At 51.3% G+C, this 18,346-nt stretch overlaps 1 protein-coding gene across 2 annotated transcripts in view; it reads right to left on the minus strand.

The window, feature by feature from the left end:
- Positions 1–370: 370 nt before the first annotated feature.
- Positions 371–18,346, minus strand: part of VAV2 (vav guanine nucleotide exchange factor 2) — a 116,874-nt gene continuing 98,898 nt past the window's right edge. Inside the window, exons 11-28 of one of the 2 annotated variants that reach the window (XM_082067509.1) lie at positions 18,228–18,296; positions 15,583–15,669; positions 13,831–13,916; positions 13,440–13,572; positions 12,174–12,283; positions 11,587–11,688; positions 11,393–11,481; positions 10,689–10,705; positions 10,332–10,353; positions 8,950–9,077; positions 8,675–8,749; positions 8,036–8,088; positions 7,261–7,377; positions 7,071–7,158; positions 6,854–6,977; positions 5,833–5,919; positions 3,576–3,730; positions 371–2,962 (exon numbers count right to left, since the gene is read on the minus strand). In XM_082067509.1, coding sequence (XP_081923635.1) covers positions 2,915–2,962; positions 3,576–3,730; positions 5,833–5,919; positions 6,854–6,977; positions 7,071–7,158; positions 7,261–7,377; positions 8,036–8,088; positions 8,675–8,749; positions 8,950–9,077; positions 10,332–10,353; positions 10,689–10,705; positions 11,393–11,481; positions 11,587–11,688; positions 12,174–12,283; positions 13,440–13,572; positions 13,831–13,916; positions 15,583–15,669; positions 18,228–18,296 — 1,590 coding nt within the window. In that variant the 3' untranslated portion in view covers positions 371–2,914. The remainder of the gene's footprint in view (positions 2,963–3,575; positions 3,731–5,832; positions 5,920–6,853; positions 6,978–7,070; positions 7,159–7,260; positions 7,378–8,035; positions 8,089–8,674; positions 8,750–8,949; positions 9,078–10,331; positions 10,354–10,688; positions 10,706–11,392; positions 11,482–11,586; positions 11,689–12,173; positions 12,284–13,439; positions 13,573–13,830; positions 13,917–15,582; positions 15,670–18,227; positions 18,297–18,346) is intronic. The other variant, XM_082067508.1, reaches the window with a different exon arrangement.

Below are 18,346 nucleotides of genomic sequence, written 5' to 3' on the forward strand. Positions count from 1 at the left end.
GGAGCCCCAGGAATGCGAGACAACTGCAGAGGGGCAGCTGCTCCGGAGACCAGCAGAAGGAATTCGAGAGGCAAACAGTTGGCTCCAGCATCACCTCCCCGCAAAGAGCCGCGCCTGGCACTGCAGGAAGGGTTTGTTCTGAGTTTTGGAAGGGGTATGAACACTTACAGTTCCTGACAGCAGTCAGAAAGGATCCATCCCCATGAGTACACGTCTCCCCTGGACTGGCCAAGCCACCCCACTGTCCCCAGCACAGCCAAGGGGACTTAGTGACAAGACACCTGACACAAGCCTGAGCTGCAGTAAAAACCATGGCTGGAAAAAAGAAACCTATCAGCAAAATTACACTTTATTTTTTCTCGTTGTGGAATTTACTTTGATGTATTGTAACTTAAAAAGGTCTGGAAAAACCACATGCAAAAGGGTTTCTAAGTAGCAGCTAAAGTTTCTATTCCAGCATTACAAGCTATTCCAAATGATTTCCAAATTCCCAGCTATAAACTATTCCATAAACAAACAGTTTTACTTTTAAACCCCCTCCACCCAACCCCAGTTAGTGCAGTGCAAAGGAAAACCCCAAGGAATTTACATATTATTTTCCAACGTATCCCATTGCAACTTTGAATGATCTGCGATGAGCTAAAATATATATACAATTTTCTCACCATCATAAAAAAAAAAACATTTCCCTTCTTATTCACAGATATATATTGTGGCAAATGGCTGAATAATTACTTACAAACAAATCAAATCTCTTTAACGAGTTTCTTACAACAGTAAACACAAGAGGGGAGAGCTCTCGGAGGGAGGGGGTTTGGCGGGGCTGGGGGGGGAGCGCGGGCAGCGGTGGAGCTCGGGGATCCCTTTGGGATCCGTCTTACAAAAACCGGCCACGTTAAAGAGGAGGGTCGCGTAAGGCTTTAGGATCTGAGGCGTAACATGAGCCATCGTGAGTTTGTCTCGGGCGTGTGTCTCATCTCCCCTAAATACGCCCCAAGCTCCACAGCTCCAGGAATCCAGGACATCGCCAGCTCCCTGCACCCCCAAATTTTCCCTTATGGCCACAGTACCATGGGAGAGCCCTGAGCCATGTCCTTGTCACCTCCCAGAGCAAGACCCCAGTGGGCACCTGCCCCGGAGAGACCCCAACCCAGACTCCACTCCCCCCGGCACCGAGTACAGAGGCTCCAGGAGCAATAGGCAGCAAAACAGGGCAGCTCTGGGCTTGTCACTGACCAACAACGTTGAATTTCCAAGTTATTAACTTTTCCTTGAGTGTCCCAAACTCTCCCATTTATTATCCCAAACAGGGCATCACTGCTCCATTTGCGGCAAGGCTTCGGATGCAGCCCTGGGACCCTCGTGCCAAGGACCGATGGCATCAGCACCGCTCACCCACCCAGCGCTGGTGTCTCCAGACCAGGCCCAGGGCACTCCATGGCAGGACCACCGCAAGCCCCATGAGAACTATGTCAGGTCATGGAAGCACCAGCTCAAAATGCCACAGATTCAGAGAGGCTGGAGAGCACCTCTTGAGGCTCAAAAACTGGGTAGAGGAAAGTTGTTCCCCGCCACACACGTTATTTGTTCGTATTTGCACTTTAGAAGTAAAATTCTGGAGGTGGAGAGTAAAGCCGGTGCCCGGCAAAAGATGGTGGCCAGGATTTCCACCCGGCAGCTCTGCCTACCAACCACGGGGGCTGCACTTTGTAAAGAACAGACTCAGACAGACGGTGCTCAGGACAAAGTGGCAATGCCAGGACAGACGGACCTTTACTTGACAGCAGCAGCAGTAACAGCCTGTGGGAGGAGAAGAGGGGGCAGCACTCACAGCCCCCAAAAGTGCACACAGCTGGGGAAGAAGAGATGCTTTTTACAACTTAGCAAGAGAAATCAGGAGTTGATACCATAGCCCTTACTTGGGTGGGTTTGTGGCTGCAAGAAAAATCAGCCTGGCTCAAGGGGATCCTGCCCACAGTGGGATTACAGACAGACCCACAGACACACACTCCTGTCCACTCCTCTGCGTGTACCTGGTGCCTTGGTGGCCTCCAAAACCCTTGTGTGGCAAAGCCAGTATCCAGCCCTGCAACACACCGAGACCCCCTGCTCACCAGTGAGACCAGTCAGCCCCCAGCAAGGCTGGTGGGACCCAAGGTGGTTGTAAAGAAAATGGGGCTTGGGATGCCAAAGCAGCTCCTTTCCCTCCTGTCTGACCTGGAGGTCACTTCCAGCCTACGTCTGATGGTCAAAACGTGCTCCTGGTGTCACAGCCGGCATCCTTCAGAGATGAGCAACAGCCTCTCCCTCTTCCAGGGCCGCATGTCCCTGCTCTGCCCCATCGCCCCAGCCACAGCTGCCTGGGGACGCTGCCGAAATCCTGAGCTGGGAGCCCACCCGAACAGTGTGGTGTGGGGCCACATCATCTCCTTGGGGCTGAGTCACTCCCTCCCCTTAGAAACCCTCAAATTCTCACCTTGGCACAGCCAGGCACAAACCTTCAGCCTCGCCCTCCCACCACCATCACCACGGTGGCTTTGAAAACATTAAAAACATTATTTTTTTTAACTCCAAGAGGTTTGTCCCCCATCCTCTGACGGGCACCGCGCAGAGTCTCTCAGCTCTGTCCATGCAGGGGAACACGGCTTTCCCGGGACTCTTCTGCAGCTGCTACGTGGATGTCATCCGACAGACCGTTCATCTTCTATACACGCAAGAGAAGTGAGGCCGGCAGCGGCCCCGACATGTGCAGGCACACGCTGTACAGAGGAACGGGTTGCTAAAGTCTGTGAGAACTGTCCCGGGAGGCGTCCGGCCACGGTTCACGGGGACCCGCCGGCGTTGGGACAGTTGTGCACGGTCTGCAGCGGCTCGCTCTGGGCACTCGAGGACTTTCCACCAGACATCCCCGCAGTCATTGCACCCCCTCCTCTTCCACGTACGTCGAGGGAAACCAGCCGACCTGTCAGGGAAGCGGAGAGAAGAGCTGGAGACTGGGGAGCTGAAGTGACCTCCTGTCCTGTCACCAGGACTATTCCCCTGTCACCATGTGCTGTTCCCCATGAGCATCTGTACAGTGATGGATGCGCCCGCAGCCTTCACCCTCACTTGGGACAAAGCTTACAACTATAAATTGCCTTGGACACATGGGTTGTCCACAGCATATAAAGGATCAGGACATGAAGAATCAGTCCTCAGTGCTACAAACTCCATGGGACACCAGGTCAAGCCATCAGCCTGCTGCTTGTCCCCAGGATGCTGAGCCTGTCACCTGCAGAGCTGCTCCTCCAGAAACCCCCCAGGCGCAGGTTTAAGGAAGGGCAGATCCCAAAATCGCCCAAGCTGGCCTGCCACCACATCACGTGTCCCTGTCACACAGCACCGACTGAGGACACAGCGGTGGCTCTGGTGAGATGACAACCCACCCATGAGCCAGAAAAGAGCATGAGGGAGTGGGATGCATCCCTCTGCCCTTTGCTGTGCCGGCAGCAGGTTGTGTTCTAGCTGGGCAGGTTGAGAGCGGGGAGGACCGTGCGCTGCGGAAACAGGATGGGACGTTATCTGGATGCACTCACTCTTCCGTTGGTTTCCCCCTTCCACCAGCCCTGGTCCCCGCCGATCCTGCTGTAGATCTTCACCACGTCGCCCTCTCGCAGCGAGAGCTCCCGCATGTCCCGCGCTGCGAAGTTGTATCGTGCCACCGCCGTCCCTATGACCCGTGGGGTGAACACTGCGAGGGGACAAAGCAGAGGGAGTCGGGACCTGCCCCACCGCAGGGGACCGGCCGAAGCCTGGAGAAAGCTTGGTGAGGTTCAACCTGGGTTTTCCACCACGGCGCTGGCTCCCATCGCAATGCCACGACTTGGATCAGATGGGATGGTGGGGCTGGCTCATCCCAATTGCTCAGCCCCACACGGACTGGGGTGGTCGGGGTGAACTGAATTCCTGCCGGGGTTTAAACAGCTCTGTGGGCTTGGGAAGACTCTCTTCTGACCAGGAGAGTCTAGGAAGGACTTGGTGGGGATCACTGGGGTGACAGGTGCTTTTGTGAGAAGGTTGCGAAAGAGAAGATTTCATGGGAATACACAGTCATTAGAATAAAATCAGGGAAAAATCCTGTTCCACCATCAACATCATGTCTGGCTGCTGCACAGCTCCCAGCACCTGATGGGACCACCTCATCAGAAGATTTCGCAAATTAACTTGTATTTATACTACTTCCAAAAAATAAGTTATTGGGATTGGATTCTCCTAGAAATGCTGAGCAAAACCTGTATGTTTTGCCACGAGGAGGAACAAGCTGCAAACCCAGTATCCCCCCTGCTCCTGTCCCTGCCAGGGGCCTTGGAAGCTTGGTCTCCCAACAGCCCAAAATGTGCAAAAGCGCCCTGCAAACCCTAATGCTGACCAACACCTCGTGCCAAGCAACTTGTCCTTGGGGACCATCCTGGGACTGACCTCCGCCAGCACCGGCACGGCCCCGGCACCGCGGATCTGCATCACTTCAGGCAGGGGATGCTCGGGGAGGCAGAAGGGAAGCCCTTGGCACAGGGGAGCAATGGGGAAGGGGAAACAGCAGGAGCAGAGCTTGACTTCCCCACGCCAGCGCCTGGGCAGGGGGGAAGGAGAGCTGGAGAGCAACAATGGGAGGGACGGGACAGGGAGAGGAAGAAAAAAATGCAAAAAAAAAAGAAGAAAAAAATGTAAAACCCCCACCCTGAAGGGACGTTGTGTTTCGGTGAAGCCGCCCCTTTTGCTGCAGGAGTTTCGAGGACTGATTTCCATTTAACAAAAAGCTCGCAAACCAAGGTTGAACTAAGTTTGAGGAAAAGCTTTGCCCAGGTTTTCAGCTCTCGAGATGGAAGGAGATGAGGATGCCGATGGAGGCGGTGCAGACACAACGTGCAATCACTGGAGGGCTCCTCCATCCTCGCCAGGATGGAGAATGGAGCGAGAATCGTGGCAGCTTTGCACTCTTCCATCAGGAGCTTGCTCAGAGCCCACTGCTGCACCAAGTATCTTCTGCAATACTTTGTATGCAGCTAAAGGATCCCAAATTCCCAGAATTATGTCCCAATACCTTGAAAAGTTAAGTGTTTTCCCAAACATGACACCAAGGAAAACACGTGTGGCTTTGCTGATGATTTTCCCTGTCCGGCCTCAGCAAAATATAAAAAGTAAAAGCTTAAATGGGAAGAAATGAACTGGCACAATTTTGCTCTGATCCCCACCAAATAGGGAGGAAGACGCCAGTCTGTAATGCATTTAATCGATGGGGTTCAAAGGCCGGAGCACCACTGCTGTCTCTGCAGGGACTCGGAGCCCCAAAACACATTTGACAGCACAAGTTCCACCCCCAGCCTCCCCGCCAAGGGGCTCCTGAGCAGCCACAGATGCCAGAGCTCAAAAACTGCCGGACATCGAAATGTGCTCCTTGTACAGCAAGGAGGAATGGTCTGGAAGACGGTGTGATGCCAATGCTCGTTCAGTGAAACACATGGGATAAGCAGGTTGAGCTTGAAGTACATCATGAGATCCCAATGCACTAGATTCACTTGTTTTGTTGTTGTTAATTTTAGCTCCTTTTCTCAAATAGCAACAACTCCATCTCCTCCCTGCCTTGATTATGGGGAGATGAGGGGAGCACATTTTGTTTCCAGCCAAGCCTCAGTTAATTAACTTATTTCCAGGCTGTGCCCCAGGGCAGCACTGGGGACCCCCTCAAGTGCCTGGGGGTGGTGAGGGGACAGCGGGGACCCCGCAGGTCCCGCCAGCGATGGCTTTCAAGCTGGGGATGCTGCAGGTCTCTCTGGTGAGGAGAGGCACCGGTACCTGACCAGAAGGGACTGGAGGAGTTCTGAGAAGAAAAGTTGAGGCCCTGAGGACTGAGAAAAGAAAAGTTGTAGGAAGCGCAGGAGGCTGCAAAGAGGTTAGAGAGAAACAGAAAGAGGCAGAACACGCATTAAAAAGGAAATTAAAAAATATGTATTATAATGCACAATGCTTTAAAAGCCGACGGAGAAATACAGGGCAAGGCATGCAGAGGGCTTGCACAGGGACGCGGAGCTGGGACAGCTGGTGGCACGTCTGGCCCTGCACAGGCAGCGTGGGGGCTCAAAAATCATCCTAGGGTTGTATTTTATGCAAAAGAGTATTTAGCTTTTAAAAACTATCTTCCTTTTATATTTTTAAAAATGCACACATTCCTCACAAAGTCGTTATTTCTGCAGTCAGGCTTTTAGACAAAGCAGAACATTTCACGCTAACGCACACTTTGCTTCCTATTTGATTATTTTTCCTCCCCCCTCCATTTTTTTTTTTAATTCAAGCACAGACTTACCATTTCTCCCATCACCTCCATTAAAGGAGCCCCACTGGGATTCAAACCATCACAAGTCACACTGGAACTGGATCCATTAAAACACACGCGCAAAAACTCACGGGGGCAGGTAAGACAGGATACATCCCGCTAACAGCATCACATCTCCTCTGACAGCCTCAGCTCCTCCCGGCAGGACCAGGGGGTGGCAAATCATCCCCAGGACAGGGTGCAGAACCAGAGGAGGGAAAACAGCTTCCTCCAGCTAAAGCTCTCCCTGGGAAGCTGCACCCGAGCTCGCAGGAGCGGCCCCAGCTTGGTTGGAACCCCGCGACCGCTGCCACTTCCTATGAGACCCGTCCTCAAAATGCCACCAGCCAAACAGGAGACTTCTTTGTAAACTTGGGGGTGCAAGCCTTAAAGCAAAGCTATGAATCACTTCATCCAGACGATGCTCCTGCACCTTGCTGAAAGGGTGGGATTTCCCACCGCAAGTTTAACGGCGCCTGCTCGTGCGGCTGAGCTGGGTTTTACCTGGGGAGCGGGTGAAGGTCCTGGAGGTAGAGCGCTCCCGGGATTTATAGGGGTATTTCAGCGTCGTGTCCAGCTGCTTGAAGCTCTCCTTCAGCGAGTGGCTCTGGTAGTACTCCACCAGCTCCTGGGAAGGACAGAGAGGAACCAGTTGTCCCCAGCATCCTCTGCGGGACTTGTAGGGGTGGTGCAAAAGCTTGAAGAGGCTACACAAACCTACCAACAAGCTTTCGAACTTCTTGGCTTCCGTGATGTGAATCCAGTTGTCCTTCTCCACCACCTTAATGTGCTTCACCTCCTCGTTGAACCTGCAAATGGTAGCAAAGGCACTCAAGGAAACGCGGCTGTGTGCTCCAGCCGTATCTCACCTTCCACACTGAGCAACTCTAAATTACTAAATTATTACTCACTTAATACTGATGGCAAAGCGCTCGGCCTCGGCCGGCCGCTCCCGGATCAGGTAGGTGCCACTGACATGGGACTTGAGCAGGTTGTCCGTCTGCTGCCGCTCCATGTTCCCTGCAAACCTGAGCCCCGGCATTAATGAATTAATTTAATTAAGTAAAAAATAATGCATATCTATAAAATGGGCATGCTTTTGACAAAAAGACACTTTTTTTTTAAAGGTGTGAAGGTTGAGAAGGCAAGTAGAGAAACCCAAGATGGACAAGAAGCTGCTTGGGCACTGAACAGCGAGGGTGAGCGATGCAGAGTGCAACCTCTTTAAAGTATTACACCTACAAAATCCCACTAATTGGGAACGGATCCCTAGGTAAAGGAGGAGTGGGGATAATTTATCCTCATGGATTTACAAATGTGGAGCTGGAGGGAAGGGGCAGGAGAGAAGCCAAGTGTGGCCTCTCCTTCCAAGGCAGGAATTGCTTCCTTCCTCCCAAAAATGGTTTCCCGGGCACAGAAAATGGGAAGAAAAACCAGTATCTCTCCTTGTGCCTCTGACCCTCTCCATCGGTGAAGAAATCCCCACTGATGCTGCATTGGGTTTCGCCCCCAAATGACACCGCAGCAGTTGCCCCGTGGCCATAAGGGAGGAGAGATGCAAACCACTGCTACCCTGCCTTCACCATTCATTATTAGAGTGGATTCCTGACAACGTAACAATTAAAAGGCGAGGGTCAATATATCTTTATGGCCAGAGAAAGTGGTGTTCAGCCCAGGGGCACTCACCATGGGTACGCCGTGTAGTCTATTTCCCGTGAGGGCGGGCGGCTGTTGGGAGGCTGCAAAGAGAACGTTGCTCATTAGTGACGAGGCAGCGTCTCATCAGGCTATAGATCACATGTGAGATGCTCCTCTCCACAGGAGGCTTTTTGGCTGCCAAGCTGTTTCTGAATTATTGGCTTCGGCGGCGGAGGGCAGCGTTGTAGCTGAGCATTTCTCTCTCAGCCTCCCCGCTGCGATGAGCATGCTGTGTTTTTGCATTTACCTGAGCGTTTCTTAATTGGGAAGCAGCTGACAGCATTACAAAACACAGTAAAAGAAATATAAATAAAGCGCAGTTTTCCTGTACTGTGACTGATCTCAAGTACTCTGTTCCTCTCCCTGCAGAGGAGGGATGGAGTCTGGACCCGGTCACACCAACCCCAACCTTGGGAATGGGGCTGAGACCAACCTGACCACACATTTGCAACCATGGGATGATGGATACACAGTAAAAGGCCTCATTCGAGGTCCAGGGCCTTACTGGAAGGACCATGGTCTCAAGCAATGGGCTGAGCAGAGCAATAGGCATTGCTGGAGCAGCATCACCTCCCGTGACAGCCCCCAGCGCCCATCCCCGCGCTCCATCGCCCCCTCGGCACTCACCCTCGCATCCACGGGACAGGGCTTTACCGATGAGCTGGGGAAATAACCCGACTTCTTCGTCTGCAGCAGCCGCCCCTGCAGAGCCAGGCTGGGTATCAGATTGGGATGTGCAGAGGGGAGCCATGTTTTCACTGTGCAGGGATGGGGACGGGATCCAAACCGCCTTGTAGCTCCCCCAGCTCCAAACCCCCGGGAAAACCCACAAGTAAAAGGGATGATGTGGAAATCACTGGTTTAAAACTTCCCGGGAATTTCGGGAGGGGAATCGCTCTCACCTCCCACCATGGTGAGTCGGGGTCCCCCCTCAGCAGCTCGATCACATCCCCAATTTGAAAGGTCAGCACCGGCTTCCCGGGGGGAGCTGGGTTTCCGTGGTAATTCTGAACTGCCACCATTTTAGGACCTGGGATAGAAACACAACGGTTTCATCACTTAGTCCCTGTTAAGAAAAAATGTCCCTCCTGAAGGCTGATTTTCCTTATCCCATGAACCACAAATCTAACAGCACCAGCAGGCAGGGTCTGAGGCAGAAAGCATTAAAGCAGAAAGGAACAGTCTTCACAGCAAACAGTCTTGGCTGCCGCAGTTACATGGATGATTGAGTTCCCCATGAAGGACTGAGCCAAGCCAAAGCTTGGACTCCCAGCCCCGCACTTGGACTTGAACCCTGCCATGGCAGAGCGGCACCCATTAGGCGATGCCCGGCTGGCATCAAACCCCACCAGGGTCAGCGGTGACATCCACGATTGCAAAACACACCAGTAAACGCTCGGCTTGAACGGAATTTCAGCTGGACCTGGGACCCAAACACCCCTGAAGCTCACAGCCAAAGTCCACTTGTCTCGCCAACAACTGCACATTAAATAAGCTTCCCCAACTGCACTAAAACCACAGTGTTTATGTTCAAAATGCTTCCCCACCTCTGCCCCTCCCCACCCAGTAAGAGCACTCTGTCCTTGCCTTTTTTTTTTTTTAAACCTCCAATTTGATTCAGGTTTCTTTTTGCCAGACTTGGCTTTCCTTTCATCAGACAAAGTGCAAAAACAAGTTGTTCCTTCTCCTTCAAGCCAGAGTACGGGCAGGGCAGGCCCAGCGCTCTGTCTGGGCTAGTTTTAAACAAAGGAAAACACAAAAATATTGCGGTAACCATCACAACTAACAGCCCCATCAGAGCGCAGTGCCTGGAGCGGCAGATCCCTGCAGCACAGCGGACACGCGCTGGCAGGAGGATGCTCCCCATCAGCAACAACTCTCCTTCCCAGGACAGGTTTGGTCTGGCTTTGAAGGATGATCTGGCACAAGGACATTTGCCAGGCTCTCCTCGGTCACCGGTGTGACGTGCAGAAGCTTTACACACGTGGCAGAGCCGGTCAGTGACACCAGTGCACCCAGAGAAATGCCAAAGTGCTGGTGGCCGCAGCGGGCGAGGGCTGAGCACAGGGAGGAGCCGCAGGAGACCCGACCTGCGGCTTTGGGAGCAGGGACCGGAGAGACCTCAGTGCCCCGTCGCAGCACAGGACCCTCTGTAGCTGCTAATGCCCCTCTCCGTTTTTGGAAAGAGTTTCTCCCCTCCATGTGCTCAGCACTAGGGAACACCCACAGCCACAATCAAGATGCCATCTCTATTTGCCCTCCTGCAATGCAGTAATGCCCTTACCAGGTCCAGCACCCAGTGAATCCTGCAAAGAGAGAAGAAAAAGTCTCTGTGAGGACATGGGAATCTCAGCTCTTTCCGTGAGCACCTGCCTGAAGCCACTGGGATGTGAAACCCCCTCCCAAACCTCCCTGGTACCTCCCAGCCCATGGTGCTCACCCCAGCTGGGTCTGGCACCTCCCGAGAGCTGTGGTGCTGCACAAACCAGGCCAGTTTTAGGCTGGAAAAGAGGCCATTGGTCTCAAATCCTGTCCCCCAGGTTACTGGGACCCCCCCAAGGCCATTGCTGGCTCTTACCAAGGGCTGCCCGCACTCTGACTAGACAAGGATACAGGGAAAAAGGGCCATCAAACAACCTACCTGGTCTGCTGAGGAACCTGCAATAGAAATGGTGAAATAAGTGGTTAATTTATCAAGCAACAAACCTCATTTTCTGTTTTGCTTGATGCTGTACCAAAAAACCAGCATCAGTGTTCAAACTTGGAGGACGCACAAAGCAGAGCCCGGGGTCTGCTCTGTACTGACTGGGCAAGACCCAGAGCAGCACTGGGGCTGGACAAGGACATTTTCTCACCTGCACGAAGTTCAGGAACAGGGTGAGCAGAGCCCAGTCACAGGTTTGCCTAATTTAGACCAAGGACACTAATTTTTGCCATACTGTGAGGCATCTGGGGTCTGGAGACGAGGTGTCTCCTCATCAGAAACATGATCCCTGGAGCAGACCCTCCTGCTTTCACTAACCAATATCTGCTGATGAAGAACTCAGCATCTGTCCTAAATGCCATTCCCCCCAAGAACCAGGGCCAGGGGCACCCATCTGGTACCATGATCCGCTGCGATCCTCTGACATACACGGGATTCGGCAATTTGTTTTGGGGGTTTTGGTTGGTTGTTTTGTGTTTTAAACCACTAGCCACTGTTAATTCCAGCCCTGGGAGGTGGGTGGGAGCATACTTAAAGTTTTGTTATGCATAAACATTAGCGCTTTATAGAGTGAATCTTTCAGATCATTCACATGCATTCACCTCCTTGGCACCAGCTGCTGCTGATGTGAAGTAACTCACCAATCTTGCAGGGAGGAATGATCTCCAAGCACTCCTTATGAGCACCTGCTCCACATTTGGGGCAAAGATAGCCCTGGTAGAAGGTTCCTCTGTGCAAAAAAAAGAAGTCAGAAAGTCCTAATTCAGCCCCAACTTTGAGATTTTCTTTCCGTGTTTTAATGCAGATGCAGAAAAGCTGGATGGATGTTGCTCACCTTAGGAACATCCTGCAGGCTTTGCAGTTGGTTGTCTTTTCAAATGTGTACATCTGAAAGTTATGGTGATTTGCATTGGCTTTCTCTGGCTTTATGTTGGACCTAAGGGAAAGGACCTGGTGGTTATCAACCTGTCCCTGCACGTCACACTGTGACCTGTCACAGCAGCTGCTGTTTGCATTTCAGTTAAAGTTTGGAAACTACATGGACAGATCAGAAATCAAACATGAAAGCAGAGTCAGGGCTTGACTGTGCAGAGAGGATTCTGCCCATCAACCTTCCACTGGGACAACATTCACGGATTCGGCCCGTAATCCCACAATATCTTCCTCCCGCCCCAGCTCGGTGCCTCACGCACGGCCAGACACCACGGCAAGGTGTCATTTCAGAGACACGCCACCCACACCTGGGAGCAGATTTCACACTGGACCCAAACTCCCTTTGCATAAGGACCAACAAGCCCAGCCGAGCTGCCCCATTGCAGGCTTTGCTATCGCAGCTGGTTTCCAGTGACCCACTGGGCCAAGACACCATCCTCCTGTGCTTGGCAACTGCACAGCAGGGACAGAACAGCCACTTATGCTCACATTGCCATTTCAAACTGCTCCATCCACTTCCTCTTCATCTCCTCGGTCTTGCAGAAGAACTGGAAGCCCTGCTTTCCCTGGAGGTGGATGAGGTAGAAGCCATACGACCACTGCAAGAGAAAACAGGAGAGCTGATGGGATCGTGGTGCTCCCAACGCCCGAGCAGCAGAACACACTGTGCTTTTATTCAGGCATCTTAATCCCCGCTCTCAGTGCCTGTCCCTGTCCCTTCTGCTGAGCCTTTGCAAAGGTAACAGCAGGGAAGGAGGATGAAGAGCTCCGTGTTTCTCTAAAACATCACAGCTAATGATGCCTGAATCAGCTGGGCATCGTGCACTAGGGCCAAATAGGATTTTATGGTGGCAGATGAGAGAACCCAGATTTTTCTGCTCCAACGGCTCCTCCCCAGCCATTATATCTCTCCCTGACAACAACTGACAGCACAGGAGGAACATCTGACCTGCCCAGTGCACATATGCTCTGCCCGTCTCATTACAACACTGCACAGAAAAACACGAGAGAAAACTGGATGCTTTGCTTACCATTTTTCCATGAGACTAGAAAGCATAAGAGAGCAAAGTGGAAATACATTTCATTAAAACACAAAGCTAGCAGCATTTCTTCAGCACCCAAGTGGCAAAATTGGCTGTTCTCACCCAAATGTCACTTATCCCATCTGTACAACACCTCTTCCCATTGCACGTAAGTGGATTAAGCTAATGGGTCTCTGTTAAACTGACAGCTGGGAGGTTTTCCTTCATGGTTGCACACTAAGCTCCAAACCATTGGCAAAATGATGTGCCTTCAGTGGTAACCATGCTCCGAGCATCGATTTTGGCAGGTGGGTTGGCAACACTCATGGTGCCTTTCCAGGCTCCTCCACCCCGTGACTCGTGGGAGCAAGAGCATCGATGGACCTTCCCTCCCTCCCTCCTCTCCACCCCGGCTGACACTGGCTCCTGGCCGGTCCCTCGGCTGCCAATGGGCCAGAAATCCGGGAGCAGCTTGTTCTGTCCCAACTCCAACCAGCCCAGCCTCTGCAGGGCTGTTTTACAAGGATGGAGGTCAAGGATCAAGCCAAGCCCCACATTAACAAACATTTCCCAATGCTCTGTAAGGCTGCCCTGAAAGCTGAGCATTTATTTTCCAGCTTTTTTTGCAAGCTCTGTTTCTATTTTAAAAGGCTAATGGGAACATACTACCCAAGGACTGGCCCAAACAGCTCCAAAACGCTCTCCAGCAGAGCCACCCCCCTGATCCACCCACCTTCTTGATGTCCTTGTTATTCATAGGGTCGTCAGTCATCTTGTGGAAGAGCAGCTCGATAATTTCTTTCAGCTCATAATTGTATCCTTTCCTTTTGCAGACGATCACCACTTTATCGAATAAAAATAAATACCTGCCCAAAGTAAGCATATAAACAAGCAAGCCCGTAAAACATCTCATTGAATTCCCCGTTCAATAGGAAGTATTTGGGAAGCTCTGCAGAGTTCCATGCTCTGAATGTGCTGTGATTTCACACTGATGGTGTGAAATTTGCATCATTCGCGCTGTCAGTGCAACTCTAAGCAACAATTGAATAAAAGAGTACATGGGGAATTGCCAAACAAAGGTATGTTTCGTTTGGGAAAACTCCCAAGCGCCGTTGCTCACTCACCTGTCCTGCTTGGTGTGGTTGACGATGGAGCGGACCTTCAGCTCGCCGTCGATCTTCGGCCTCCCAAACTCCTCCAGCTTCACTTGCTGCAGAAAGCAAAGCAGGGCTGAGATGCTTTGGAGAGGTGGAAACACGAACCATCCCAGATCCCCCCAGCCCTGCCACCAGCTGCAGAAGCTCCTGGGAATAGCATCGTCCTCACCAGGGGATGCGTTCTGGCATCAGGAACGGGACCACTGCAGATCCATGGAGCTCCAGCACCAGCATGGCAGGGGTCAAAGCATTTTGGCAAGGTATGGGATCCAGAAAGCACCCCCCCCCCCCAAACATAACCTGTATTTCCAGGAGTTTCTGCAAAACCAGAACCAGGGCTCTTATAACTTTGGTTCCCATTCTGAACCAAGACTGGAGATTTTGGGGAAGCTGGAACCGAACCCAAAAGTTTGTTTAGTTCACCTTCCAGCTCAAAAGCCCTTGCAAACATTGCTCAGTGCAGCACAGCTGCCAAGCCACAGGAATCAGTCCCCTTGCATGGTTCTTACAGGAAAAAAAAGTACCACGCAGCATCACTGCTGATCAGGAAAATAAACGTTTCCCACAGCTGTGTGTACAGTCGGGATTTATTTCCTGGCTGTGCCATGTGGGCTCTGTATACATAACACCAATCACTCCGCAACGTCCCGCCCGGCGCAAGGAAAGGAAACACGGAGCAGAATGTGTGTGGGATTGACCTGCAGACAGGAGTGACTGCTTTGCTAACACCCCATCTCCCGCATGTCAGAATTGCTCTCTGGCTGCTGCAAGGAGGAGAACTGCCTGCCTCATGCCCCCATTTACATCCTTGTTTTTATGGAGCACGATATCTGGTTGTTCACGCAGATCAGGATTATCACGGCTGCTTCAATCAAAACCTGTGAGCCGCAACGGCCCATATCCCACCAGAGAATTTTTGCAGGTTTCCTCTTAAAAATTAAGGAGTTTGTCTCCATCTGTTAAATAACCATCAATTAGAAGTTCATTGTTTTCAAATGAACTCAAGGCTCAAAGTCCTCAAGCCCAGCGCCCCCCTCCATCAGCCCTTTTGAAGCATCTCAGGTGTCAGCCCCCAAATTGCATTAGCCTGTGGGAAAGCGTGACCACAGAGCAGCTGTGCCCGCAGCTGACCAGCCCTCCCACCCCCCGGCAAAGCTGGGAAAAACCTCGTTAGCTTGAAGCTCTGCCACCCAATATTGAATTAATGGGTTAAAGTGAGTGATGGGTTGTACGCGTTGGGTTGATGCACATTAATGACCAAGTGTTTGCTATCTCCGGAGTTCGGAGGATGAGATTCCCCTTAAAATATCTGCTTGAGGTTTTGGGGATTAGGTGCATATTATATGTGCCCTTCTCCTCCAAATGGGCATCATTGCATTTTCAGTTAATCTCTGTCCACTTAACAGCAAAAGAAAATCCAATTTTAAATAGCAGACGGATAGCTGATTTAGGGAATTCTTGCCCCCTCTCACACGAATAACATGAGAAAAAATTAGAGCAGCATTTTCAGTGTAACAACACCAGGAGAAGTCGCCCTCCATTCACAGCCAAATCAGTTTTCTAATATAGCAACCACATCTAGAGCATCAGCAAAAACACTGTCAATGAGGAGGGAGTGTCTGAACACACAGGGACCTTTCTTGGGCAATTGCACAGAAAAAGCAAACATGTTAATAATAATCAAATTAAAGTTGGGAGCAAGAGGATTTTCCAACTCACCAGATTTTCTATAGAGCTCTGAAATTCACTTATTTTCTTTAAAGTCTCTTTGTCCCTCTTTACTTCATTTATGTACATGGCCAAGTCCTTAAAAGAAAAGTGAATATTGGTTTTTATTTTCCAAATGAAGCCTTCCCGAAGCAGCAAACACACAACCCCAGTTCCCCAAAGCCAAACTCTCTTTCCTGAGGAGTCAGACCAGGACTCAAGCAGCAGCCCCAGCACCGTGAGCGCAGGGTTTGTGTTTGTATTGCTGAACCCGGCAGGCTCTGCAATTTTTACTGTTTCCCAGAAGAGGGCAATGCATGAATCCAGTGCAGCAAAGCAAACCCGACCCTTGGCTTTTACCTGGTGAGAGCCCGGGTGAGCAGCCAGGCACCCCCTGCCCCAGCAGCATCCTTCCCCCAGCTTTCATCACCGTAATTCCCTTCCTCCCCATGATACAAAAGCTGCGAGTCAGTCTCTGCTGTCAAATCATCCACATCTGTGAAATAACTGTTCTGGACACCCGGCTGCACGTTGGCTGTGAACAGCACTTGACCTGGCTCTGCCCTGGTTGCTTCCAGCTCGTCTGCATGGGGTGCTCGGGGTCACGAGCGCTGGGATGCTCCTGCTCCATCCTTCCCGACAGCATCCCCATCTCCAGCGCCCCTGGGCCCCCAGCACCTCCCACACACAAAGGCTGTGTTGTCAAATAAGGAGATACTCCACGGAGCTTGTTCTGCCCTGAAAAACTACTCACCCAAATTTTGACCCCTAAAAGAACCTTATCCCTCCCACTAAAACCACTTCTTACACCCTTCAGAGTGCATTTTCTGCGCCCGTTTGCTTCTTATCTGTTCCCTGCCTCCTTGTCCTCAACAACCGCTCTTGTCAACTTGGATTAAATCTGATCACGGGATTTTTTTAAGACATCCCCTCTAGGTCAGACCTTCCTCAGCTTCCCAACACAAGAAGGGTTAATCGCAGATGATAATCACAAATCTACGTGACAATACTTATAACATCACAAAATACCCCACCGGGACAGCGGCAGGGATGGTTATGGAGAATGACAAAACCAAAAGCCTTAAGAAGTGGCATCTCCCATCAATGCTTGAGCTTTTCCTCCCTCCTGCTGACGAAACCGTCTCCTATACAAAGGTGAAACACAATCCCAGGATCGACCGTGACTTGAAAGAGTGGCAGCAACATGCAAACTGGGGCTGTGGGATTTAACTGGGAACTTGCTTCAGCCCACACCATAAGCCAGGGGTTGGTTCTGCGCACTCAGCAGGACGATTGGTACCTGCACCAAATACCCCGTGTGCAAATCTTTGGTGCAAATCCTGCCCCTGCTTTGTGCACACAACTACCCGTGCAAAACAAAGGGGAGGTGAATTGCTTTGGGAAATGTAGCTCTGGCTGTAGAAATTCATCCCCCAGACGGCAGCAACATCTGTCGCCCCCCAGCACGGCAGACAGAAAGGCTGGACTTGCAATGGAAAACATTGCTTGTAAGTTAAGCCTTGGTTTACAGATCAATTAAAACCAAACCACACAGCTTCCTCTGCCCCTGCCCGGCGTGGTCTGAACGGCACCTGCGCTCTGCTGCTGATGGAGCAGAGAAACCTCACTGATGGCTATTGGCACCCTCTTCCAAAAAATGTTGAGTCTGCAGTGGAGCTGGAGCCTCTATACATTTATTTATTAGCAGTGGTATTGGTGAGTGCCACATTATGAGGCCATAAGCAGCGCTTAATGACTGTCCCCATGTTTATTGTTCATTTGAGGCCATGGCCACGTGTTGTGCAGCAACGGGCTGCAAACGCAACGTCCTTCAAACAACCTTAATTTTGAAGCGACCTACATATCAGCTCTGGATTCCCGGGCTTGCGGGGATGACGGCTGCAAAGGTCACACAACTTATGTAATTGCTGGGAAATGCAGCGTCGTTACAAAAGCTGCGGCTCAGAGGTAGAAAACAAAGTGACCGGAGAACACAGGGCTGAAGATGGGATGAATCCTCCAATGCTCTCCAGAGAGAAAACCTGGAGTTAATGATCCCACAGTGTGAGCGTGTGAGGATGTATCCAAGTCAGAAAACATTTGGATGGTTTTATTTCTTGCTGCTGAGACCTTGGGGGTTTCGGCTGAAAGCTCAAAAAAAAACTTTAAACAAAGCAAAATTTTGACACCAGAAGTCTTCATTTGTGGAAAGAGCATTTTCCCCTTAATAAATTAAAGATAATTGGATAAAAGGATTCCCAACCAGCGCCTGGCTAACAGCACACAGGCACTGCTCCCATTTCTGCAACGCTCCCCGACTTGCTGATACGGCTGGAGCTCCTCCAGATCCCTCCTAGCAAAACCAAGAGCCAAATCTGGCACAGCCTCTTCACACACCATCATAATTAGTGAAAAGTCATAACTTGTCAACAAACACCGGCTTCCTCAGCTGCGTAAGGAGGAAGATAACAGCGATGCCTACAGATCTGCTGCGAAGCAATCGCATTGAATGGCAATCAATACACACTCGTGTGTCCTAAAGGAGGAGACACTGCCTTCCCTCGGGCTCTTGGGTGGTTTTGCTATTGAAGATTTTGTTTTACAGAAGCCAGGGGGTCCCGCACGCTGTTGCACCCCGAGCCCAATGCAGCCCGTACCTGCATCGCCTCCAGAGCCTCCTTCAGCTGCTGCTTCTCTGGTCGATCTGATGAATGGCTCAGCAGCTCCTGAAACACAGCAAAAATAAGAATGAAGAGCTTGGGTGTGATAGGAAAGC

This window comes from Streptopelia decaocto (assembly GCF_964273445.1).
Source record: "Streptopelia decaocto genome assembly, chromosome: 17".
NCBI lineage: Eukaryota > Metazoa > Chordata > Aves > Columbiformes > Columbidae > Streptopelia > Streptopelia decaocto.